Genomic DNA, 22,724 nt, shown 5'->3' on the forward strand with positions numbered 1-22,724 from the left:
TATTTCTGTAACTCACTCTCCCGTGGACAGGAAGGCGAAATGCCAGCGTCGTCCACCAGTTCACACCTCACCCCTCGCAGCTCCACACCTCGCCTGCCAGATCTCCCTTTTTTAATATATATATATATATATATATATATTTCTATGCCTTCATCTCTTCATCATCCTTTTTTTGGGGGTTATGGATGAAAAAAATGACTTGGAGAAAAGTTGCCCGCCTCGTTGGTGAAACACTTTCTGTTGGTGAAGTCTGTGGTGGAAGTATTGACACCTTAGTGATGGCAGCACGTCTCTGGCCTGAAAATGTAGTCAAAACCCTGGGGGCGGCTTCAAGAGCAGAGTCAGTCTCAAGTTTTCAAAGCCCATCTTTTTTTTAATATGTTTTTTTCAGCTTCCCTTTTTTCCCCTCTACAGGTACAAACCGCCAATGGATGCACGGCCGACCGGGCCAAAGGCAAACTGGTGGCTTCCAATTTGGGATGCGACATAATAGAGAACTGCACTACCCGGCACCTGCCTGGAACGTGACTCGTGTTAGTTTTAAATTTTCTACCTCCTGCTCACAGTTAAGCTGCACATGTGTAACAGGATCACGTCTTGACCACACCTGCAGGCTACCGTAGGTTCTCTCACACACAAACACAAGAGTAGCGCAAACTCAGCGGCTCAGTTTGTCCTGAGACAGAAGGCCTGGCGGTCTGAGGTCAGTCTTGGTCACTACGACGTTACAAGAAAACAAAATTTCTAAAGATTTCAAATATTGAACATCCAAACAAAACACAATCACCTTTAAGTTCACCACATCCAATCCATGACAGTCAATATTCTTTTAAATTAGAAGAACATCAACAGTAAGTTATCGTACAAACACGACTTAAAGACAGACTTAAAGTCTGAGGGGAATTTATGACTTTTACATTGAAATTTTTCAATTCCACGAAAGTTAGAATCGTCCACCAGGATATACAGTGGACATTTGGGGTTCTTATTCGGTTCAGACTTGCTCTCATTCCATTTTATATGCTTGAGTTATTGCAGACACACGTCCACTGTCCAAGGTTCCGGGTTGGAGCCCCACTCAGGCACAGGGTCTTTCTGTGTGAGTCTCCATGTTCTCCCTGTTCCTGCTGGGTTCTCTCTGGTACTCCAGCTTCCTCCACAGTCCAAAGACATCAAGAGGGACCAGGTTAATCCAGACTCTAAATTGACCGTAGGCGTGGCTGGGAGAGCCAATGGTTGTCTGTCTCTATGTGTTGGCCCTGCCATGGACTGGCGACCTGTCCAGGGGGAAGGCTGCTGGGATAGGCTCCACCCCCACCACCCTCAACAGGATAAGCGGAAGAAAAGAAAGGGATAGATGGATGGACGTCCTCTGTCCTTGGGATACACCAACCATAGTTACTTGAGCTCCATCTGAAATGCAGCATTAAATTGTTTTTTTTGTTTGGTTTCATTGTCCGGCCTGTCATTACCAACCTAATGTGGTGTTTCTTTATGGAATGTCCAAGAGCTCACTCGCCTGCTGGAAAAAGAATCTCAGTCTTTATGGGTTTGTTTTAGGGGGGGGGGGGGGGGGGCAGAAAAGGGAGAGAATATCTTATCTTGTTCCATGTATTACTCAGAGAAATTAGCAAGCTTTGAGTTTCCAAAGGCACAAATTGTTGTTAACGACTCCAAATTACCCCCGGGATTTGAAATTAGTGGCGTCTGAGGCTCATTTTGATTCTCCAACATTTCTAATGGATTCATTTCAGACGGGCCGGTAACAAAGCAGAGTCCCCCATTATGGATAAATGGGTGGGTAATTTGTACCCTCAACAAAATAATTGCAAAGCTCTTCAGCTCTTGTGTGGGACAGACGAGGGACAGAGAGAGGAAGAAGCCATCGGAGACAAAGAGGAGGCAGAAAGAAAAGAGACCACCCAGGGTGAGAGGTGGGGGGGCTCTGTTTTATTATGCAGGGTCTTCATGAAGGCGGTCACTGTAACTGCTACTACGACTGCTGCTCTAGCATTTTGGAGGGAACAAGGTTTTGGTCCAGTGGACCTGGTAATAATATAGTGTTTTATTGCTGGTGGGTGTTTGGTCAGCTGTGAATGGTCCAGAACAACGGTCCAAAGCTTGGTCCCTCCCCCGGGGTCAAACCTCGTCTGCAGGGGTGGAGCTCTTTGTTGGGAGATTCACAAACATTGACAGGAAATCGAGGCAGACGAAGGGCCTCAATGAACGAGTTTCCTTTTTTCCTCCTTTCAAATGGGAATCAACACACTTGTGGTTTGCTGAATAAATCCGAAGTCAATCAAAGAAAAGTTTTTATTCTCATTGTGAAATTAGTATTTATGTGTTTCAACATTACCATTTAGCGTGATAAATATCTAGAATATAGAGGAATATTATGCAGGATCTGCTTTGGGTGGGATTTTTAGACATTTTAATCGACAAATGTGAATCGAGATTAAACCATCACATTCTGACGTTAATCTACACGATGACTCCTTCAAGAACCAGCAGAGAATAGAAGCTCTGACTTTATACATTAACAATTCCTTTAAAACCTCCCACAGGTTTTGGGGTTTAGAGGTTTAAACCGTTCTTAAGTCTGAAGCTCCTCAGAACTCCCAGCAGGACCCCCTCATAGTCCTCAGAACCTGGCTCCAAACCCACTGGAGCTAAATCAGAACCTTATTAGAAGTTTGAGAGGTTATCTGTCTGGTGCAGTCCTCCCAGCGGCCGTCCTCCATCTGATTAAAAACAGCGATTCGCCGACACTCCCTCCGAGGATGGTGGGCGAGAGTGAAATGTCTTCTGACACAGACGCCGTTGCCAATCGAAGCCGGTGGGAAAAATACCTACTTCCCCCCCCCCAGTCTTTCGTGGGAGGGCGATTTACCGACAACAAATTGCTGGGAAGACACATCACAAGTGAATGAGATGAGAAAAGCGAGGACAGATAGATGGGATAACACACGGGGGAGGTCTGAAGGACCTCGGCGCTGTGGCGCAAGTTTCCGGAGGAAAGAGGGAAATAACATTTCAATCTCTATCAGGCCTGATCTGGTGCTGGGGGGGAGGGGGGGGTTCATGTGAGGGAGGAACGTGCTTTGAGAAATGGCCCTGGGAGAGGAGAAGAGAGGCGTGGACGGCACAGGAAGATGGAGATAACAAGAACACTGTAGGGGGAAAATGAATTGAGTGTGTGAGGTGCTGATATCTCGCTGGCAGGCGGACAATAATCCACCTGCACGTCAGAAACTCAATAAAACTTTCCTGTGCGGCGTCTTCTCGCGCCGGCCTCATCTTTCTCTCCTGCTTAAAGAAATAAGTTGATGTGAGACAACCTGGAGGTTTGCTGTTTATGTTTTCCGGCTCAGTTAATTCTCCCGATCAGATCGTTGTGCTGAGATCAGACCAGCAGGCGGGAAGTCATTATTGAGCCCCGCCTCAGGACAAATTGTCTCATTTTATCAGTAATTAATGTAGGTACTGCTCCAGCATCAACCAGTGGTGGACGTCCCCATCAAAATGGCAGGTTCTGATTTCGCTGCTTGATGGAAGCTAACAGCAAAGAGGCTTCCTCTGGGTACTGCTGGCGTCCTGGCACCTTTTTTCCTGATGCTGGCGCTCCGTCAGCAGCGCCCTCTCACCTGGGTGAGTCCAGCTAGTCCGCCTCACAGGCGCTCACCTGGAGCCCCCAGCAGACGGATGTCCTCCCACCTGCAGCTCATTTTGACTCCTCTTCTGCTGTTTTCTTCTTCTTCTTCCGTGGTTTAAATTTGGGACTGAATCTGTCCACACGTCCTGTAACTGGACCGACCCATCCCACAGAACCGTTCCACATAGCAGACAAAGCACAGAGGAATCGCTTTGATCCAGACCACCTCTTTAGGTCAGAACAGATTTAGTTCTTTAAGTCCGGACTGTGGTCCAAGGAACCCGTCACACCTGCCATTACGGTTTGGACCAAGTTAGCGGGGAAATTCCGGACCATGTCGTGTACGCGCTCCTCTGTCCCTCATGAGGAGACACTTGTGCTGGTCTCTAAAACTATACGCCACATTCCAATCTACAAAACAGTCCTGTGGAACTTCAAGTACAAGAGTTTCCTGGACCACCACAGCGTCGGCAGCAGGGAGACGAGGAACAAATGACGGCGGATTACCCGATGAAAGCGTGTTGTTAAAAGCTTTATCGCCATAACTGTTTGTTGTTTGCGTCTCCGTTTTCACGGGACCGCTAATGTAAACAGATGTGTGACGCTCACGTATGGATCCGCGCTGCACAATGTGTGTGTTTGCTGTATTTATGAGGCCCTTCACAGTACACAAGAGGATCCCACTCGCATTGTGTGATAATGACAATAATACGTCTTCATGCTCATTTATGTACGTGTGCGGACTAATAAGGGTGGGGTCATTAGGTGTGTGTGAGCGTTTATGCTGGAGATACGTGTGTGTGTGTGTGTTTGTGTTGGTCGGGCCTGTGCTTTCCTAATGGCCATTATGGAACACACAGGGACTCATAACTCAGAACGAGAGGCCGGGTGATTAAATCTTCATTATTGAACTTTCTTTGTGTGAGTGTGTGTGTGTGTGTGTGTGTGTGTGTGTGTGTGTGTGTGTCCTCACTACTGACACACTACAAGCTGCTACATCATCTCAACTGTTATGTAGGCTTGTAAACTCCAGCTTTTGTAAATTACACGCGGCGTGGAAGACGTGTGGTTTACCGTAGAAACACTTGTTGTCTCAACCAGAGTTTTGCCGGCGGCCGATGTGATAACCCGAATCCCTCCATCGTCTGCTTTTACTCCTTTTATTATATCGCTGTTTACCATTTCTCATTTTACTTTGTATTTCCATCGTTGTTACTGGAGTGTTTCTGTTTGAACTTCATCTTAACTTTCATGTAATCTTGTTTTGCCTCTGTTTGGTTCTTCTGTTACCTTCAGAACTGTCTCCCTTTTGCTTTGTCACTTTGTAAATTCTTTCTTTTCCTGAAATAATGTTAATTCTTCCTTTATCTTGCATTCTTTCTTTTCCTGTCCTTGTGTAGTTCAGCTAATGTCTGATTTCAATCTTTCAAGTCTTTTTTTTTTAACCTCTGAAGGTGGAATTCGCCTCCTTTAGCATCTTCAACCTTTTGTGTGTCTGCAGTTCAACGCTGCACTGTGACATCAGGCACACATGGGATGCTCATCAGCGTTGATCCAGCTCGGCTTCTGTCAGTGATTTAAACTGCACAACCATAAAAATACCTCCACACAGCGAATCACCACCTCCGGGGTCAAGGTGACGCTCTGCAAACCACTGACACGTAACATATTGCTGAGTTAGATTTCTCCTCCGTATCGATTCATCTTCTGTAAGATAACGCCGACACAAATTCCCGAGGTGGCGACCTATAAATATCCTCTGAACGTTAATTAAGATATCTTTATTTATCAGATTAATGACGCAGAACAACTGTTCACAGTCCTAAAGGGTTATCCTGCTAATCCGAGTTTACACGGGTTGTAAACGCGACTGTCCTCACAGAGGAAGGTTGTTGTTTATCTTCAATGAAATACAAGGACTGACTTTATTAATTATTTGTTGCTTTACTGTTTTGTCAGTCAGGTGACGGTTAACGAACCGGTGAATTCTCTCTTAACCACACGTTTTACTCTGGGACCATCAATAAATGACTCTTTGAAAGACGCCAAATCATTACTATTTCCAGCAGCAAAGGGGGTGTTGGATCTAACAGGACCATAATAATGTGAAGTATTAATATGGAGACACAGGTTAGAAAACATGCAGGCCATTAATACAGTAAAGATTCATTTTGCATGAAAATCATTATTAGATATAGGAAGAATTGTTGTCTTGTGGCCAATTTGCCAAGTCTAATAAAAACAATTGACATTGATTCTGAGTCTCTAGGTCGAATGATGTGGAAACAATTAAAAACGCAATTATTTTCAATTAAAATATTCATGTACACGAACTGGCAATCAGTGTCAAGCCAAATCCTACTTTTCACTAATATGCATAAGTCAGCACGGAGGTAATTAAAGTAATGATGATTTAGTGAGTAACACCTGTGGTTAAGAGAGCGTTGACTGGTCCTCGCTGCTGAGGATGTCGTCGGGCAGGCTTCTGGAGTGGTGCATCAGTGAATATCCATCTTTTTGGGTTTGACACACGTGGGCGATGTCACACCAGTGGTGTCCAGTTCAAACTCACCCTCTTGATGTCTTTGCCGAAGGTCTCGCTGAAGCTGGAGCCGAGGATCTCAAACTGGACATGAGAGTTGGAGCCGCTGTCCTTAAAATCCATCGTACCGGTCAGACCCGTGATGTTACCCTGGAAAGGGGGGGGGGGGGGGGGGGGAATCATTCATCTATTCCGTTTCTTCTTTTAGACATTCAGAAAATCTAATTTAGGGTAGTTTTTTTTTACTTTTCTGCTACCTCCAGACATTTTTTTTAAAACAAATTCTGCTTACCTTTACTCTTTAGAATTTAGAAAAGTCCAGAAGATGTTTCTTTTGGCTGCAGGTGTGCTGCTGACGTTAGCAGTACAAAGCTAACGTTAGCAGTACAAAGCTAACGTTAGCAGCACAAAGCTAACGTTATGCTATGAAGGAACTACACTACGGACGGAGTGGCTAAAAAACCTCTGCAGTCTTAATTAACCACTTGTTGGCCTTTTTTCAGACACAAAAATACTTCATATCTGACAAGCGCAGTAATATGTGTTGTATTTTATGCTGTATCTCAAGTCTGTGGTGACCACAGGTCTTAGTACAGATTCAGATTCAGAAAACTTTATTTATACGGGCATTTAACCGAAAACCCACTAATTTTGAGACAGAGGAACAAGACCTTCAACAATGCTAGCTTATTTCCACTCTGCCACTTTGCTGAATGCGTGTTCATTCTCCCGTTCTTTCTCTTCACTCTCGCACCAATTTAACACAAATCTGTACACTGAATCGGCCTTCATCCACACCACAGCTGCAGTATTTGGTTTCTGGCTAGTAAAACACCTGGAGCGCTAAATGGCCTGATATAAAAGTCAGGGTTTAAGCTGCTAAATGGTCTTGAAATGTAGTGACTGCACAGTGAGGACTGAGATACCAGCCTCACAGTCGATGCGGTGAAATTGCCGCTCAACTTAATTAATTCATGAACAGTAACACTGGCCTTCTGCCTCCCTTGTTGATTATCCTCTGTGTGGCAGACGTGACAGTGACTGAGCTGAATCAGCACATAACTGCAATGTTTTGTCACTGAAAGGCCATGGACGAAATGTCATTTCGTGGCTTCCATTTCTTCACGTAGGATGTAAACCAAGACTGACGACACTCATCACCGCAGACCCCCGAACTGAATGCTCCTCCGTCAGCTGCAAAGGTTGCGGTCGCTGCCATCTGGAGGAAATGAATGTTTGGACGGGTCCGCGCGCTACTCGCGCCAGTTTTTTAACAATAATGATATATGTAGAACATTTATTTCAAAATGCAACATGAAATCAAAGTAAAGTAAATCAAGGTAGAAATTGTGAGAGTGATAATTTTTCCAGCAATTTCTGTACATGAGAACACAAAAAAGGCGAACACAGTACCAATAAACTGAACTTAAATCCTTTAAACAACAAAAAAAAATCACCTAAAAAAATAGATATAACCTGAGCTAAACTCGTGAATGAACCAGAAAACTGCTCAGGGTGAAGTGGTGAGCTGCTGTCTGAGCTGTGCTTGGATACCGGTTGTTTTCGTTAGATACTTCACAAGGTCATTGGGGGTCAGGAGATGCTGCAGGAAGCAACAGAGAGGGCGAGGGTGCAAACAGGAGGTCAAGGAAGTGATAGCGGAATGTGAAGGATCACCTTCCTCCTGTAAAAGTTTTGTTTTTGTTTTTTGTCCCTGAATGACACCAAAGAAAACATCAGTACCTTCTGGATGGTCTCCAGCATTGACCAGCCTCCGTTCCAGGGCTTGGTGGACTTCCTGATGCAGTTGAGGCTGGCCATACTATGCCACTTCCTGTCTTCCAACTTCCTGTAGAAGGCGTTGGCCAGCATCAGCACGCTGTCGTACAGGTAAAGGTTAGACACCTGGAAAGAGGAGGACACAGGTATTTCTGATGTCATAAGATTCAGTGTGGTGAAAGTGTGTCCTTTAACCTGGGCTACATTTAGCATTTAGCACTGGCAGAAACCAGTCAGCATTGGGTTTGTGTAGCATGATAATCAACGCTGTGTGGTGTAATGCCGTCTGGAGCCACAGGTGGGTGCCAGCAGGCGGCGTCATTCAGGTGTAACTGCTTGTCTAATGAATCCTGTGAAATAAAAAATGCATCAGACGCCATCCAGCCAGTCCAAACACACCAGCGCACACATGAGTGGATGTGTGACACAGCTGGGTACCACATCACCTTCTGGTGCTACGCCATCACCACCATGAGCACTGCTGACTCACAGACTGTGTTCACACACGGACACACACACACACACACACACACACACACACACACACACACACACAGATGGATGGCACTGGGACGGCAGCTAGTAGCCAGCCGGTCCACATGTGATCATGTTGTCTCTTGCCCTCGGCTGCAGAGCAGTGGAGAAACACACACACACACACACACACACACACACACACACACACACACACACACACACACACACACACACAGAGCAGAGACCAAATGCAGGGTGACAAATGAGCATCGCTCTGTCCAGATGAGTACAGCTGACTGGCGTGAAGTCCTCAGAGCACGCCGCTTGAGGACACACACACACATGTGCACAAACACACCAAAGACAAAGAATTTATGCTTCAGTCAAATCCTGTTTTGTCAAAGAAGGACTGAGGAGAATAAAAGCGTATGGCAGAGACGGACACAGGAAGAAAACAGGGGCAGAGCAACACATCTGCAAGATGCCTGTTTTCTCAAAGGTGCAGCACAGATGAACTGATGCGATGGATGTTGGAGGTGATTATATTTGGGAGTCAATACAACACCAGCAGCAACCCAAGATTTTGTTCTCTACCCCGCTGACTTCCTTAGCGTTAGCTGGAGGGAGAACTTTTTCTAGTCATTGGAAAACTCATGTGTGGTCACAAGGTTGACTTTGAGACTGAAAGAATGAGAACGCCGATACCAGTGGGTGAAATACAATAAACTTGACAGGACACAGGGAACTCGATTTGCAATGCTTTTAATTCCCACTAAAAAAGTGTGAAGAGTAGATTTGTTTCAAAAAGTTGGAACACAGCTGTGGACGAAGAGCGAGACCTAGCAGAGCACGACTGCAGGGCTCGCCGACATAGGGTTATCATTCAGCTGGCTGCTCCTGAAAGATTGGAACATCTTGCAGCAAATTTCTAGGAAGGCACTATTTTTGAGAAACTACCACATATTTCAAACTGAAACGGTAACTTTCTTGGCTGAGAACTTAATAAAGTCGCACAATAACAGTCAAAGGGGGGGCCGCTGAGGCCTGGATCCCCCGTGGAGAACAGCAGAGGAGGTAAGCAAGCCAGATGCACTATGTTTCCGCCCAGTCGCCACATCGTTGTACTCTGTCCTTCAGGTCCTCATAACATCAGTGAGCTGTCAGGTTCATGTCCTCGTAACGTCAGTTGGCTGTCAGTCTCGGGTCTTCATGTCATCAGTGGACTGTCAGGTTCAAGTCCTCGCAACCAGGTCAGGTTTACATTCAGGTGCTAACACGAGTTGAAGTATGGAGTCACGGACCGGATACTTGTGCCACTCAGATGGCATTCACCTTCATACCCTAACCCTCTGCGGTGGTGGTTACGTAGCGTTACTACAGTTCTTAACGCTGCAGTGACCCACTGAGAAGCAGAGGCATCTGTAGAAGCAAAGACAAGGCAACGCCGAACCTCGCTGGCTTCTTCAGAGACCTAGCAAGTACCCCTTTGATGGTTGGAACTACAGATGACGCGAGTTCATCCACATTTGTGAGCATTAACTCTGGAGAGGGTTTTCTGCTGCTGACGGTGGCGACGCTGACACGGTGGACAACGACAGGAACCAGGTTGCAGAGACAAACTTCTGTCACATTTTCATTTGTTAACAGGTGCAAAGTGAACGTGTCCACGCTGGTGTCTCGCTGACGGTGTTTGACAGCGCCGCTCCACCATCAGAGAGACGATCCAGGGCCACCGACATCAAACAGCGTCGAAACCTGCTTTGCATGAATCGTTGAGTGGAACGCCGTCCTTTACCCGCATCCCAGGAGACTTCAGGTGAGGCAGAGAGGCTCAGGAGAATGATGGCGTCAGTGACGGAAGCAGGGGCGAAACCTACGTGTATGTGATCCGGGAAATGTGATGCAGTTAACAGAGGAGGGCGAGGAGGACAAGTTTACGGCAAACAGAGGGTTAAAACTATGGAAACTCTGAGCGCACAGAGGGCCCATGCCTACCCTGGACTACATGTAAAAATGCTTTTGTGTTTATACTCTGACAACTGATTTGCACTTCAAAAACTATTTTTTTTTCTGCCATGATTATTTGCATACAGAATTAAGAAGATTAGAGGGCGAAAAACACGACCCGGGGTGTAAAACAGAAGGTTGCTGCCTTGTTGCCTCACTGTCTGGAATCACTTTTGAAGGCATTTCCTTAAAAAAAAAAAAAAAAAAAAGAAGTTTAAAAATGCATTTGAGGATAGTATTTATAGCATTAGCATGTCAGCTAACAAGCTAACAAGGGGGCTAATTCATGCCTCAAAATCACATTAGGTCTAACATTTGCTTACAAGTGCAGGAGAACGCCGCAAAAATTCAAACTTTCACGAGGTAAGGTTTTATAGTAAAAGTTTTTCATTTGACTGTACTCAAGGAACAAAGACGAAACAGGTATTTTTACTTTTAGAATTATTACGTAGTTTAACCAGTATTGTAATTTCCTCATGAATTTCAGTGTTTATTTTTGCATTTTGATGGTTAATCTGATTTTTCTGACATGAATCCATTCTAACCTTGTTTTTTAGCTGCAACCTCCATGACATATGGGGTATTTTTTTATGCCGCCAGTGTAAATAGACCTGCAAGATTAACAACTAACAGCTGACACACAGGTTTTAAAATCATAATCACCTTGGTGGAAGTACAAGAAAAGATGAAAAGAAGGTGGGTCAACTGAAAACAGAGCCGTAGAGAGAAAACGGACGAAAAAGACGGACGAGTAAACATGCAGGCAGAAACAGAACCACGTGCCTTGTGGTGTGAGAGAAAGAAAGATGGACATTAGAAGCCTCACTGATAAAAGGGGAGAGAAGACAGGAAGACAGAAGCGAACGGTTGAACGAGACAGTTTGAAAAGAAGAAAGAACAGAGCAAAGAAACACCGAAGACAACAGAGACAGAAGCCTCTGTGATGTTTTTCCAGCTTTGATGTTGGACTTCTTGTGTAAAAATGTGTCAAAAGTCACCAAGGGGGAGAGATTCCATTTGTCTGCGTGAAGCAAAAAAAAGAAAAAGAAAAAAAAAGATTTTCATTCTTCAAATGCCATCCACGCCTCACAGGGATGTTTCAATATTAGAGTAGCACCTCCAGGAACAAAGCTTTAATAGAATTTGTAATGTATAAACATTGTCATTCCCACAAGTTAAGAGTAAATTTTAATTTCCCTTCCTCTTGTAACGTTAATGTGGTGGAGGTTTGAGAGCGACCAGTCTTAATTCAACAACCTCAGCTGCCAGGAACTTTTGTCTGTGACATTGTTTCGGGCACATTTTCAGACCAGGATCGGTGTCTCACCTCTCTCTGATAGTATCTAGGGCTCCCTGTTTAACATTCAGCTGATATTTAACAGTGAGATTTGTTCTGACAGCCTGCGAGTGCTCAGTGTACAGTACGCTGGTGTGTGTGGGCGGCTGGTTTTATGAATGTGCTCATGAATTTATGGATGTGTATCAGTGATTTGTGCAGCTGGCAGCTGGTTCGCACTATCGTCTCACAGCAGGAAGCTTCTGGGTTCGAACACCTCCAGGTGCATTTACATTAAAATGTAGTCGTTTGGCAGACGCTTTAATCCAAAGTGACTTACGTGTGAAGAACAACGCTCAAGCTTCTGTAACAGCACTGAGTGCTAAATCAATAAGACAAAGTACAAGGAGATCAGGTAAATAAGTACACAGTAAGAGCAAGTTAGGCGTGTTACACGTTAGAGGGAGGGCCCTGCAGCTTAGTTGGCAGCTTGTTCCACTATTGGCGAAAAACCAAAACAGAGTGTGACCTCAAAGTGCCTCGTGTTTAGGGAGGGTGATGTCAGTTCCTTGGATGTAACTCAATGAGTGAATTGCGTCTCGTTTCCACGTAGCTCTGCGTAACCAGTCAATGTTATTTTGAGTCAACCAGAAATCAATTTACCTCCGTTGAACTCTCAAGAAGCTCTTATTGTTTGTCTCTGCCTGGCTTACGTGTGGGACACACTGGCAGTTATGAGCTGTTGCCGTGGGTTTCAGAGAGACGGTCTGACCAGGGAGCTAACAAAGGCAAACGGTGTGGTAGCAAAAGCTAACGGGCTACTGTGCAGCACTGGTTCTGATCCTGTGTCTGCACTGCTCCTGTATTGCTCCCAGCTATGGCTAAGAAGCCAACCTGCTAGCCTATTAGCTGCTAATGAAATGTAGCTCCTTGCATAAAACAGCATGGGGCATCATAAGGCCTTGTAGGTGGCTGGGAAACTCGATACAATGCTACATACAGACCACCTGTAATATTTGGCTGAGGGGAAGCAGCTGTTGGTTACTCATTCTCAGAGTCAGATGGTAAAAATATCAGTGACAAGTTGTAAAGCTGGAAGCTAAAGGTTTACTGAATAGAACATGGCCGTGATTTTGCAAGAGAACCTTCGGCCGTTATGTTCTACGATAAACAGCAGAGTAGTGATGGGTTGAACTGGACTCTCCTCCTGTGCTGGCAATAGTGGGACATATGTGAGACTGGTTGAGTTCCAGAGGTCGGTGCGAACGTGCTTCTCCTACAGTACGTAGAGAAGCCGAGGCCAACAGACGCGGGTCTTTCTGTGTTCGCCGTGTCCGCGCTCCCAAAAAGCAGCGCCGCCGTCAGATCCCAACTGGCTCCGGTGTCTTCAGAGAGAAAACCACTCAACGAGCAGAATTTCAACAAACGAGAGACAGTTTGAAGAAATCGTTCCCTCAAATCCTTGCTCTCATATGTCAAATCCTAACTCATTGAGATTTCCATTTCCCCTCACTTTAATAATTTGTATCTCCTAATTACAGAATTTCTCCCTTCAAATTAATATTTAGAGGTAGAATTACTGAATTGTGTCCTCAAACTGCTTAATTCCATCCCCTAAGCATTTATTCACTCCCTCCTTGTTCACTCAGTAATCTCATTATGGACTGCTTTGATCTGAGAGATTCTGCTTTGTGTTTTGGCTTTTATAACAAAACTTTGTCTCGTCTTTGAGACGGTTTTACTATTTTTGTCCTCCACAAGCGAGTGGGAAGATGGTAAATTAAAACGATAGGATACTGATTCAGCTAGGAAGGACTCACACAGTCACGTTCAGGGTATTTACATAGACTTAACCCTAACCACTGCCACCGCCACCATTTTAAGCTCCTAGACATGACACAAGCACGCATCATAAATTATTCATCCATGGACCACAGGACACTTAAATGTCTAATGATATTTCCTCTGTAGAGCTGGTGATAAAAGGTTAGAGTGACATGTTGTCTTTCGATACTCAGTAATCGGTGTGTTGTCTTGTGTTTTTCACCTCCTCCATCACTTCTTTTGAATGCAGAAAGAGCCAGCGACATATATTTAGCTTGAAGCTAATGGAAACTGACGACTACCAACAGCGAAAATGTAGAAAAACTATGCACAAACGTCTCAAGGTCATCCCTCTGTATCATCTACATCTTCTTTATTCAACCGTACGCTCAGTCACCCACAAATACTTGAATTTGAGCTAAAAACCAACTGTAGCACTTCTGGCTCAACCCTTGGTCTCGGGAGCGCAGGTTGCAACAGGCAGGTGCTGGTCTGTTTGTGTGAGATCCAACTGAGAGGGTTGTATTTAGTTTTCAGTGTTGGTAGATTCCTGAATCGGGTGGATAAAGAGGGTTGCTAAGTTTTGCTGTTGTTAGCCATGATCTTCCATTAGCTTCAAGCCAATTATAAGTGGCAGAGTCACTCTGGAGGCCCACACAAATGTAGTGCAGGAAGGAAGAACTATCTTTGCAAACTCAAGACACTTATTTTTGTGAGCTTAAAGGCAAATAACAACTCATGGATTCAATATTTCAAAAACATTATCAAGTGTTGCTGGGGTGTGTCAGTGTTTTTGCAACTTTCCATTGTACACAAATACTTTGAGACAAAAGGCTTGTGTGCTTCCACGCTGAACCGTAACAGACTGAGGTATGACTGGTAACAGACTGAAGTGTTACTGGTAACAGACTGAAGTATTACTGGTAACAGACTGAAGTGTTACTGGTAACAGACTGAAGTGTTACTGGTAACAGACTAAACTGTTCCTGGTAAGGGACTAAACTGTTCCTGGTAAGGGACTAAACTGTTCCTGGTAAGGGACTAAACTGTTCCTGGTAACGGACTGAACTGTTACTGGTAACAGAGGTGTGATACCTCCAGGTTCTGCAGGTATCCTTCCTGCGGGTCACACAGCAGCGAGGAGATCCGGTGGTTCTGTCTCATACAGCGGGTTGTGCTGTCCTTCCACAGGGGGAAGATCTGCCGGATGACGGTCATGCGCCCCAGTGCACTGTGGGTAAGCTCCAGGATCTCTGTGTCGCTGATTTCCTGTTGATGAGGAGGCAGGACAAAGTTATTGACCCTTGTGACTGGATTTTATTATTTCTCCTAACAAGCAGGGGCGGATGCGCGCTCTCGACCACCAAGCAGATTGCTCAGTTAGCAGGAACCCCTCTTCAGTTCTACAGTGTGGACCCCATAATACAATCAATACACAAACTGTCTGCTGGCACAACCACAAAATGGAGGCAGAAGAGGAGCTGAAATGGATGTGATACTGCAGTGAGATGGTAATGACCTGCTTTCAGGCACAGAGGAGCCGATGCAGCCAGGGAACGGCAGATTAGCTGAGGATCACAGGATTTACATGAAGAATCAAATAGGAAGGTGTTAGAGTGTGTGTGTGTGTGTGTGTGTGTGTGTGTGTGTGTGTGTGTGTGTGTGTGTGTGTGTGTGCGGGGTTATTTTGTAAGAAGCCCAGCGAGGAGTAAATGTGACCTCCAGGAGCAGGTAATAGTTGTAAAGAGGAGACCCTGCGTTGAAGGGATGCAGTTTACGGCTGCTTCCACTTCACATGATAGACGACACTTCACACACGTGAACAGCTCGCCAGCGACGCTGTGTCTTCACTGTGACTGCAGCGCGTTACGCCAGGGCTTCTCAACCTGGAGGTCAGGCCACCGGGGGGGGGGTTCACGGATGATGTTGTCGGGTTTGCCAAATACTTAGATGAATTTAAATTATCCATGTAAAATTTCAACATCTTTAGATTGGAAACACAGAGACAGATTTTTTTTTTCCTTTTTTACACTTTAATGATTTTAAGAGATGCCGTTTGTCACAGATTTTATGAGTGAAGGTCAGGTGTGTCTGTAAAACTATGAAAGCAATTATTGCTGTTGTTTTTTTTTTATTTAATTGCTATTCATTGACACTGACAGGCTATGAATATTTGATATTTTCAAAACAAAATAACCCAAATCTTGAGGTGTTGTCACACTGCCACGAAAGCCGTGTTTTTTACCCCCAAATTGCCAGGTTGCCTTTTGTGTTCACACAGGCTGGGGGGGGGGGTCACCACGCCATTTCACTCTCCTCCAACCCTAGACTTTTTGCAAGCAAGTTAGATCTGACCAGGCCGCCCACTCCAACACGGCATTTCAGGGCGTGGTGATGACGTATCCTATCCAGCAGGATGTTAAAAAACACACAAGGGTGAGATGAGAAAAACTTCACCTGCGAGTTACAAGTTCAAGATACAGCGACCATTTTGGAAGATGGCCAACTGGGGAGACACTGAGACCCACGAGCTCGTTTGCCTCCGTGCAGAGGATGTCGTTCACCGGTGAAAACGGTGAAAGGAGGATGGTGGAATGCGGCTTCCCTTGCAACAAGGCGCAGGCTCTTTATAAACTGAAGACTTTGGACACGGCTAACATAACGTGTGACGTGTTACCAGGACTACGCCTCCTGTTGCCGGCTACGGCCCCCTGGGGAGAAACTACGGCTTGCGTTCATGTTATCTATCCAGCCAAAAAGCCGGACACTCCGCTACAGTAATCCATTGGTCTTGTTCATAGGCAAATCTTAACCTATACAGTACTCCACTGTTTACTCTACATGCTGTTTTATTTTTACACGCTAACAGGGCCAAGTTCCATGGGCTCGTGTTTCTCTCCGTCATGACTTTAGCCCTTAACTACCGACTGTGACTGTGCAGTTATTTAAATAAATCTACAACACTGCCACTGAAATGGAATCAATTATCAAGTCTGTTAGAAGGAGCGTGTGGCAGCACAGCAGCATTTCACAACAGTGGACGGATGAAGCAAAGAGTAAGCAACAAGCCTGACAATCTCTCACTTGAATGACTAGGAGGGAAATTCAACATTTGGCACCGTGAGCATCCCCACACCTTGTTAGGTTACTTTTAACACCTTTACAGCTTCTGCTCCAAGTTTTCATGCTATGAAAATATTTTTTCATGACTGATTCATTTACTTATGCTTTGTATGGAATTCTAGATCAAATACTATTTTTCAAATGCCAAAATATGGTTATATAAAGTCATCCCAATTTACCAAAACGCAAGCCTGATTGTCATGATATAGTTTTACCTGACAGACAAACTCAGGAAGCCATTTAGTTCAGAGTGAGAGGAAAATGGCCGTCTTCCTACGAGTGAAAGTTCCCTCTTCTGCTACCAGACAGACAACCAGCAGCAGAAACACCACACGAGCCTCAAACGGCAGCAGCTCTGTGCAAATGTATTTACAAAAATACTGTTTATGGACGTATCAGATGAAGCCTGACTGAGTCTGAGGCTCTCTATTTTAATTAATTAGATGAACTCAGTTTGGAGTGTGTTCATTATGAGACTTTCACCTTTCAATCCCCCGCTGAAAGAACCTACGCGCTCTCATTACCTGCAGCCGAGCAACTCATCTTCCCTTGGTTTTGCTCTGTGTGGAGATGGCAGCAGATAAAAGGAGGATGGAGGAGGAATAAGCAAACGGCTGTGATGGATTAAGCCGTCGTTACGGATAGATGGTTTTACAGACACACCTGGAGGAGCTCGAACACGACCCCGAGCTTCTTTTTGTTCGCAAAGCATCTGATTTGCACTTCAAAGAGTGGTACTGGTGTCACTTACAGGTCTTTTCATGTCAACTTGGCTTTCTTTTACACGAACACATTTAAGAATACAACCTTGAAACAAATGTACGTCTCAGCTAACAAAGACATCCTGAACAGAACCTGTGGCGATGAGATCTCTGTCTTTCTCATCAAGGGTCTTTTTGTGTTGGAAATGTCTTTGATTTCTGGAGACAGAAATTGACCTTGAATATAAATACTCATAGACATTTTTTGGCCGGCTTGCTGAAACACACTCGTTCAAGAAATCGGGTGTTTTGGTCTGTAGGTCAATCCTACATTACTTCCAAGTTCTGCTTAAACATTTATGAAACATTTGGTTCCACCGTTGTTACACTTTGTACTCCACACAAAATATTGGAGCTGAGACCTGTACTGGTAGGGATCCAAGCTTAGTTTGATCAATCAGGTCTGACTTTGGCCCTGTAATAGAAGCACGGATGTACCAAACATTAAACCTTCGGCATCCAAGTGGATCTGAAAGTAGCGACTTGTCAAAAGAACAATTGAAATCATTGGAATTGCTCCTGCTTTTTCTGTAACTTCCAATATGCTTGACTGGTTCAAATCAAACACATGGAAGAAACAGGAGTTTGTGTCAGTTTGTAGTTATGCCTCGGTGAACCTTGTTTGAGGAGTTCCTCAGGGCTCTGTTCCCGGGCCTCCTCTGATTAATAGAGGGTGCCACCTTTCACTCAGATGCTGAAATAACCGTATCATCGATACACACATCTATACACAGACGATAATCATCTCTACATAATGGTGTCACCGCACGAACACAATCTCTTGTGTTCCGTAAATCGCAGAAGATCAGGCCAATCTAAACAATCCTGTTGTATATGAGCCAGACTTGGGCGGTGGAAGGTGTATGTTATCCTGGAACATCAATACCAGATATTGCTACCAGACACACCTCTTTTATTGCATTTTTTTTTTTACTGCCTCTTCCATTTTACATGAATATTTCATTGGAAAATTCATCCCCCCTTAGCTTCCAAGTCACGTGGCACCGTGACTCAAAATAAACAGCCGATACCCTGACTAGACTGGACTGCCTCTTCCATTTTGTATGAATATTTTACAGGCGTTGCAGTAAACAATTGACGTGAATGGTGACCAATTTTCAAATGTACAAAAATACATAATAAAACAGGTTGTTTTGAAAGACATCACTAACAGCATGTTTTTCGCCTCACTGCTCACTGTAGCCCGGAGCTCCCAGCTGCGACACCACGTTTGAGGCAAAAAACATGGACTCAGTGATATTTTTAAAAACAACTACACGATACTTGTATTACCTCAGATGCGCAAGGCAATTAATGGCTTTACCATGTACGGTATTAGTTTGTAACGTCTGGCAGTTGGTCACCGATCACTAACTGCAAAAGCTCAAGTTTTGTTCTGTGGGTCAAAAAAAGTTGGAATATTCCTTTAAGCGTACCAAGATTTATCGGATACATTTTGCTTTGCATGGGTGAGAGGAGGCGCCGGATTTTTCCACCACTAAAATGCTGATTTATTGTTCTCCTCAATGCTTGGAAAAAGGAAAACTCAAAAGAGAAGCTGTGAGAGTCACGATGCTTTATTGTTCTGATGGCTGACAGTTTGTCAGATTTGCGGTTGATTGTGATCAAAAGTGTCAGCTGCTGATTCACAGAGCCTTTAAACCACGAGGCTCCACTGCAGCAGACCAAGGGTCTCCGCCATCCCTCCCTCGCTGCTGTCCCTCGGCTTAATTAGTGTCCTCATATCTCTCCCTCATTACAGTAGCACCACCATCCTCCCTTCTTTTCAGCTGCATCCAAAGGTTTCTGTCCTCAGGTCATTTTAATTGGCGTCATTTTGTCGTTACCAGCAGAGAAAAGCTGAAGGGTTGCCTGTTGACGGCGAGCCTGGTTTTATGAACCCCACACACGAGCTGCCTATGGCAAACATTTGGAAAAATTTTTAAAACAAAAAACTACTTTGACAAACAACACAGCTAATCAAGCGCCGCCCAACAAAGGCTTGACAGATGATGACAGAACGTTGTTAGAAGAGGTTCCTGGAATGTGACAAAGGTAGACCTTTACTTTGAACGTTGTGAAGATGCTTGCGGATGTTCCCCGAGGGCTCGGTTTGAACCTGAAGAACCCTTTGACAACGTTTGGGAATGTTCTGTGCTTAACTGGGCATCATGACACGTTCGTATTAAACCTTTTATCCCACAAACAGTCCAAAGACTTCCTGTCACATGACAGAGCTGAGAGCATCTCCTCTTGAAAAGTAGAAATCAATTAATCAAGTCGTCGCCGAGTAAATTCAGCTCTTCTATCTACAGACGTCTACTTCCTCCTCGGAGTGAGGCGCAGGCGGTACGGCAGCTGAGAAGGCCGTTCTTGTCAATGGTCTGAAAACCCTCAAGCATTTGAATACGTGTTTGATACTCTGAAATTACGATGAAACTTATCTAACGTTGGGAGCAGTTGGTGCAGTGGTTGACGCTGTTGCCTCACAACAAGAAGGTTCTGGGTCCGATCCGACAGCCAGCTGGGGCCCGTGTGTGTGTGTGTAGGCTGTATGTTCTCCCCGTGCCTGCGTGGGTTCTTTTCGGGGTTCTACGGCCGACGACGGAGCAAATCTCTGAGGGAGCTGTTGTGGTTTAATCCGTTCTGGGTAACTTCTGTTATAAACTAGCGCTATAAAAACAATAATTGGCTGAGATACTTTTCTGATGAGGGGCTCTTCAGTGGAAACAAGCCGCAAACACATTCTATTACATGTCTGAAATGGAACCAAACTACAATCATCAAAAAAGAAAAACAAAAATCAGATGTGATCATAAACACGGTTTAACGCGCCAGAGCAGCCGAACAAAACGAGCGTCTCTCTGGAACTGCGTTTCACTCTTTTGGTGAATTAAAAGGCACAGAGTGTAATTACTTAAACGATGACTGAAACAAAATAGAATTTGAAGTGGATTAGGAGGCTGCTAGCACGCTGGGAGGTAGAAAAGAAAAGCTGGCACTGAAAGGAAGTGCTGAGAGTTTTGCATTCAGCCCACAGCAGATGACAGTTCCCACCATCTCTTCCTGAATTGTGCCGTTAACAATGTTGTCAGCTGCGTTAATTGGCTCGGAGGAGGCCTGGATATTGATACTGGGAGCTAAATGAGGGATCAAAAAGAAAGAGTTTAAAACAACAAACAGCTGCACAGTCACTGGGTGAGAGCAGTGGAGGCAGCGCACGAAATTCATCAAATATTTTTAAGGGAAATGTTCAAAAGTTGGAGAGAACTTTTTGAAAGATGGCACCAAGCGCGTACGGCCGCTGTTTTTAAATGAACTCAGATTAAAAAGCCTGTGATAAATTGATGCTTTCGGCTCTACGGCGACTTCCTGTGGGTATTTTTGGGTTTGATCACTGGCTCACGTGATCAGCTGCCACGGTTGATGTCAGGTTAGGGTTCTCCAAAACATGACTCTGGTCACTACGGTGCCACACCTTCACCAGATCACCTGATTTGGCATGAAACCAGAGAGTAGGGTCGGCTCGCACAACCATCTCTGCACTCTGCCTCTGGTAACCCTTAGAGCTTTTGAGGGTTCATCACTGCAGCTGCAAGATTGTCAGGTATGCGTGTGTGTGTGTGTGTGTGTGTGAAAGAACTAGAAATATCTGGCTTAATGAAGGGTTAAAACACCTGCCAAATCTCAGAGGCTCTTGAACGTGGCTTTGAGGGACATTTTGAGATTTCTCAGGGCCTTTTTTGGTCTTTGCCCCCAACTCTCTGATCTGAGTGTCCTCTGGAGACGTTGGTACCGTCGGATTGGAACTGTGGTTGCGGGCACTGGCGCTTTCTCTTTTCTCAGCATGTAGAGGAACCCGTGCTGGTGGACCCCCTGCTGAGGCTGCTCAAGGAGCACGTTGCTATCACAGAGGGGCGAGCAAGGAAAGCTGCCACTGCAGAACGGCAACACAAAAGGCACTCAGTTTGTGTTTTTATCTGAACACACTCAGCAAGGTGCTCTTGAACTTCAGTTGTTGTGCAGCTTTTGTCCTCTACATTGTCTGTCATTAATTCAGCCATTGGTAAAGTTTTTCAGAACCTCATAACTGAGCTATTATACAGTTGTTTTTGGTTGCTTTTCATCCTTTTACTTGAAGGACTACGTTGTAGCAGCGCAGCTCAACATGATACAGACTGGTTAAATGGATCCTCTGTCAATACAATTCCCAAAAACCCTCCGCATCAGGCACCAAGTTGAAAACATTGAGCTTTTCAGCTAGGCTGTGGAGACTAGCTAATTCAGACACGCTAAGAGGCTACAGGGGAGCTAAACAACAGGCTTTTGCTATCTCTCCCGATATCTCTGAGGTTCATGAAGAAGTTCCGTTCACTCTGGCCGAATCAACACACACACACACACACACACACACACACACACACACACACACACACACACACACACACACACACACACACACAAAATATCTGAATGTGGAAATAAACACAAATGATCACACTCAGCAGAACGGATCTGCCCTTAAATGTATCCCTGAGCCCAGGCTACGTTCTACCATGTTGTTTTTTTGCTAGCTCATCCTGCTAACAGACATGTCACGAAAAACATCCCCTCCTCAGTAATGGAGGCAATAACAGAGGTAGTAATGATGATGGAGGGACTGTATTTACATTATCCAGCTGGATATCTGTCCTTACCTCGTTCACAAACACCCAGTGACTGTCTTTGGAGGCCAGGTTTGTTTCCACCGCCTGGAGAAACAAAGAGGAAGAAGACGGCGTTAATAAAGAAAGCAAAAAGAGGGAAAGAACTGAAACCAGTTTAATCTGCACAATCACTGAGGAAACAGCATTTTATCCATCCGGGATCACGCAGGAGCAGATGCACCACACCGCAGCCTTTGTTTCGTCTGTACCTGACGGTTTGAAAAGTTCACCAAAAAACATCTGAGCCCGCCGCTCCTGTGACGAGTTGTTCTGCCAAAAACGTGGAGTCACAAAGGCCTCTCAGGGCGAGCAGAGCGATGGGTTTGCGTATATCAAAGCTTCCGGAGCTCGCCGGGTCCTCTGCCAGCGCTTGATAATCCTAATGACATGCAGCATTCCGCTGCTGATAGCAGCCAACACAGCTGAACTGGATCTGTTCGGCGGGTCACCCTGCCTCACGCTGGGATTTATTATATACAATAAACACCCGCTTTATTAAAAAGCTTTCATGTTTATTATCTGAAGGGAGGAAAGTCAACACTACCTGAGCGGGGGCTTACGGTACATTTGAATTTAA

At 45.0% G+C, this 22,724-nt stretch overlaps 1 protein-coding gene across 10 annotated transcripts in view; it reads right to left on the bottom strand.

Moving 5' to 3' along the window:
• The window catches only part of grid1b (glutamate receptor, ionotropic, delta 1b), a 381,406-nt gene that overhangs the window by 37,603 nt on the left and 321,079 nt on the right, over positions 1–22,724 (bottom strand). For all 10 annotated transcript variants that reach the window (XM_086194883.1, XM_086194877.1, XM_086194876.1 and 7 more), the window contains 4 exons: positions 22,139–22,192; positions 14,653–14,826; positions 7,938–8,099; positions 6,225–6,344 (listed from right to left, as the gene is read on the bottom strand). In XM_086194883.1, the coding sequence (XP_086051009.1) occupies positions 6,225–6,344; positions 7,938–8,099; positions 14,653–14,826; positions 22,139–22,192 (510 nt within the window). The remainder of the gene's footprint in view (positions 1–6,224; positions 6,345–7,937; positions 8,100–14,652; positions 14,827–22,138; positions 22,193–22,724) is intronic.

The sequence above is a fragment of the Aulostomus chinensis genome, chromosome 23 (assembly GCF_037954235.1).
Source record: "Aulostomus chinensis isolate RoL2024-O1b breed Wild chromosome 23, RoL_Achi_v1.0, whole genome shotgun sequence".
Taxonomy (NCBI): Eukaryota; Metazoa; Chordata; class Actinopteri; order Syngnathiformes; family Aulostomidae; genus Aulostomus; species Aulostomus chinensis.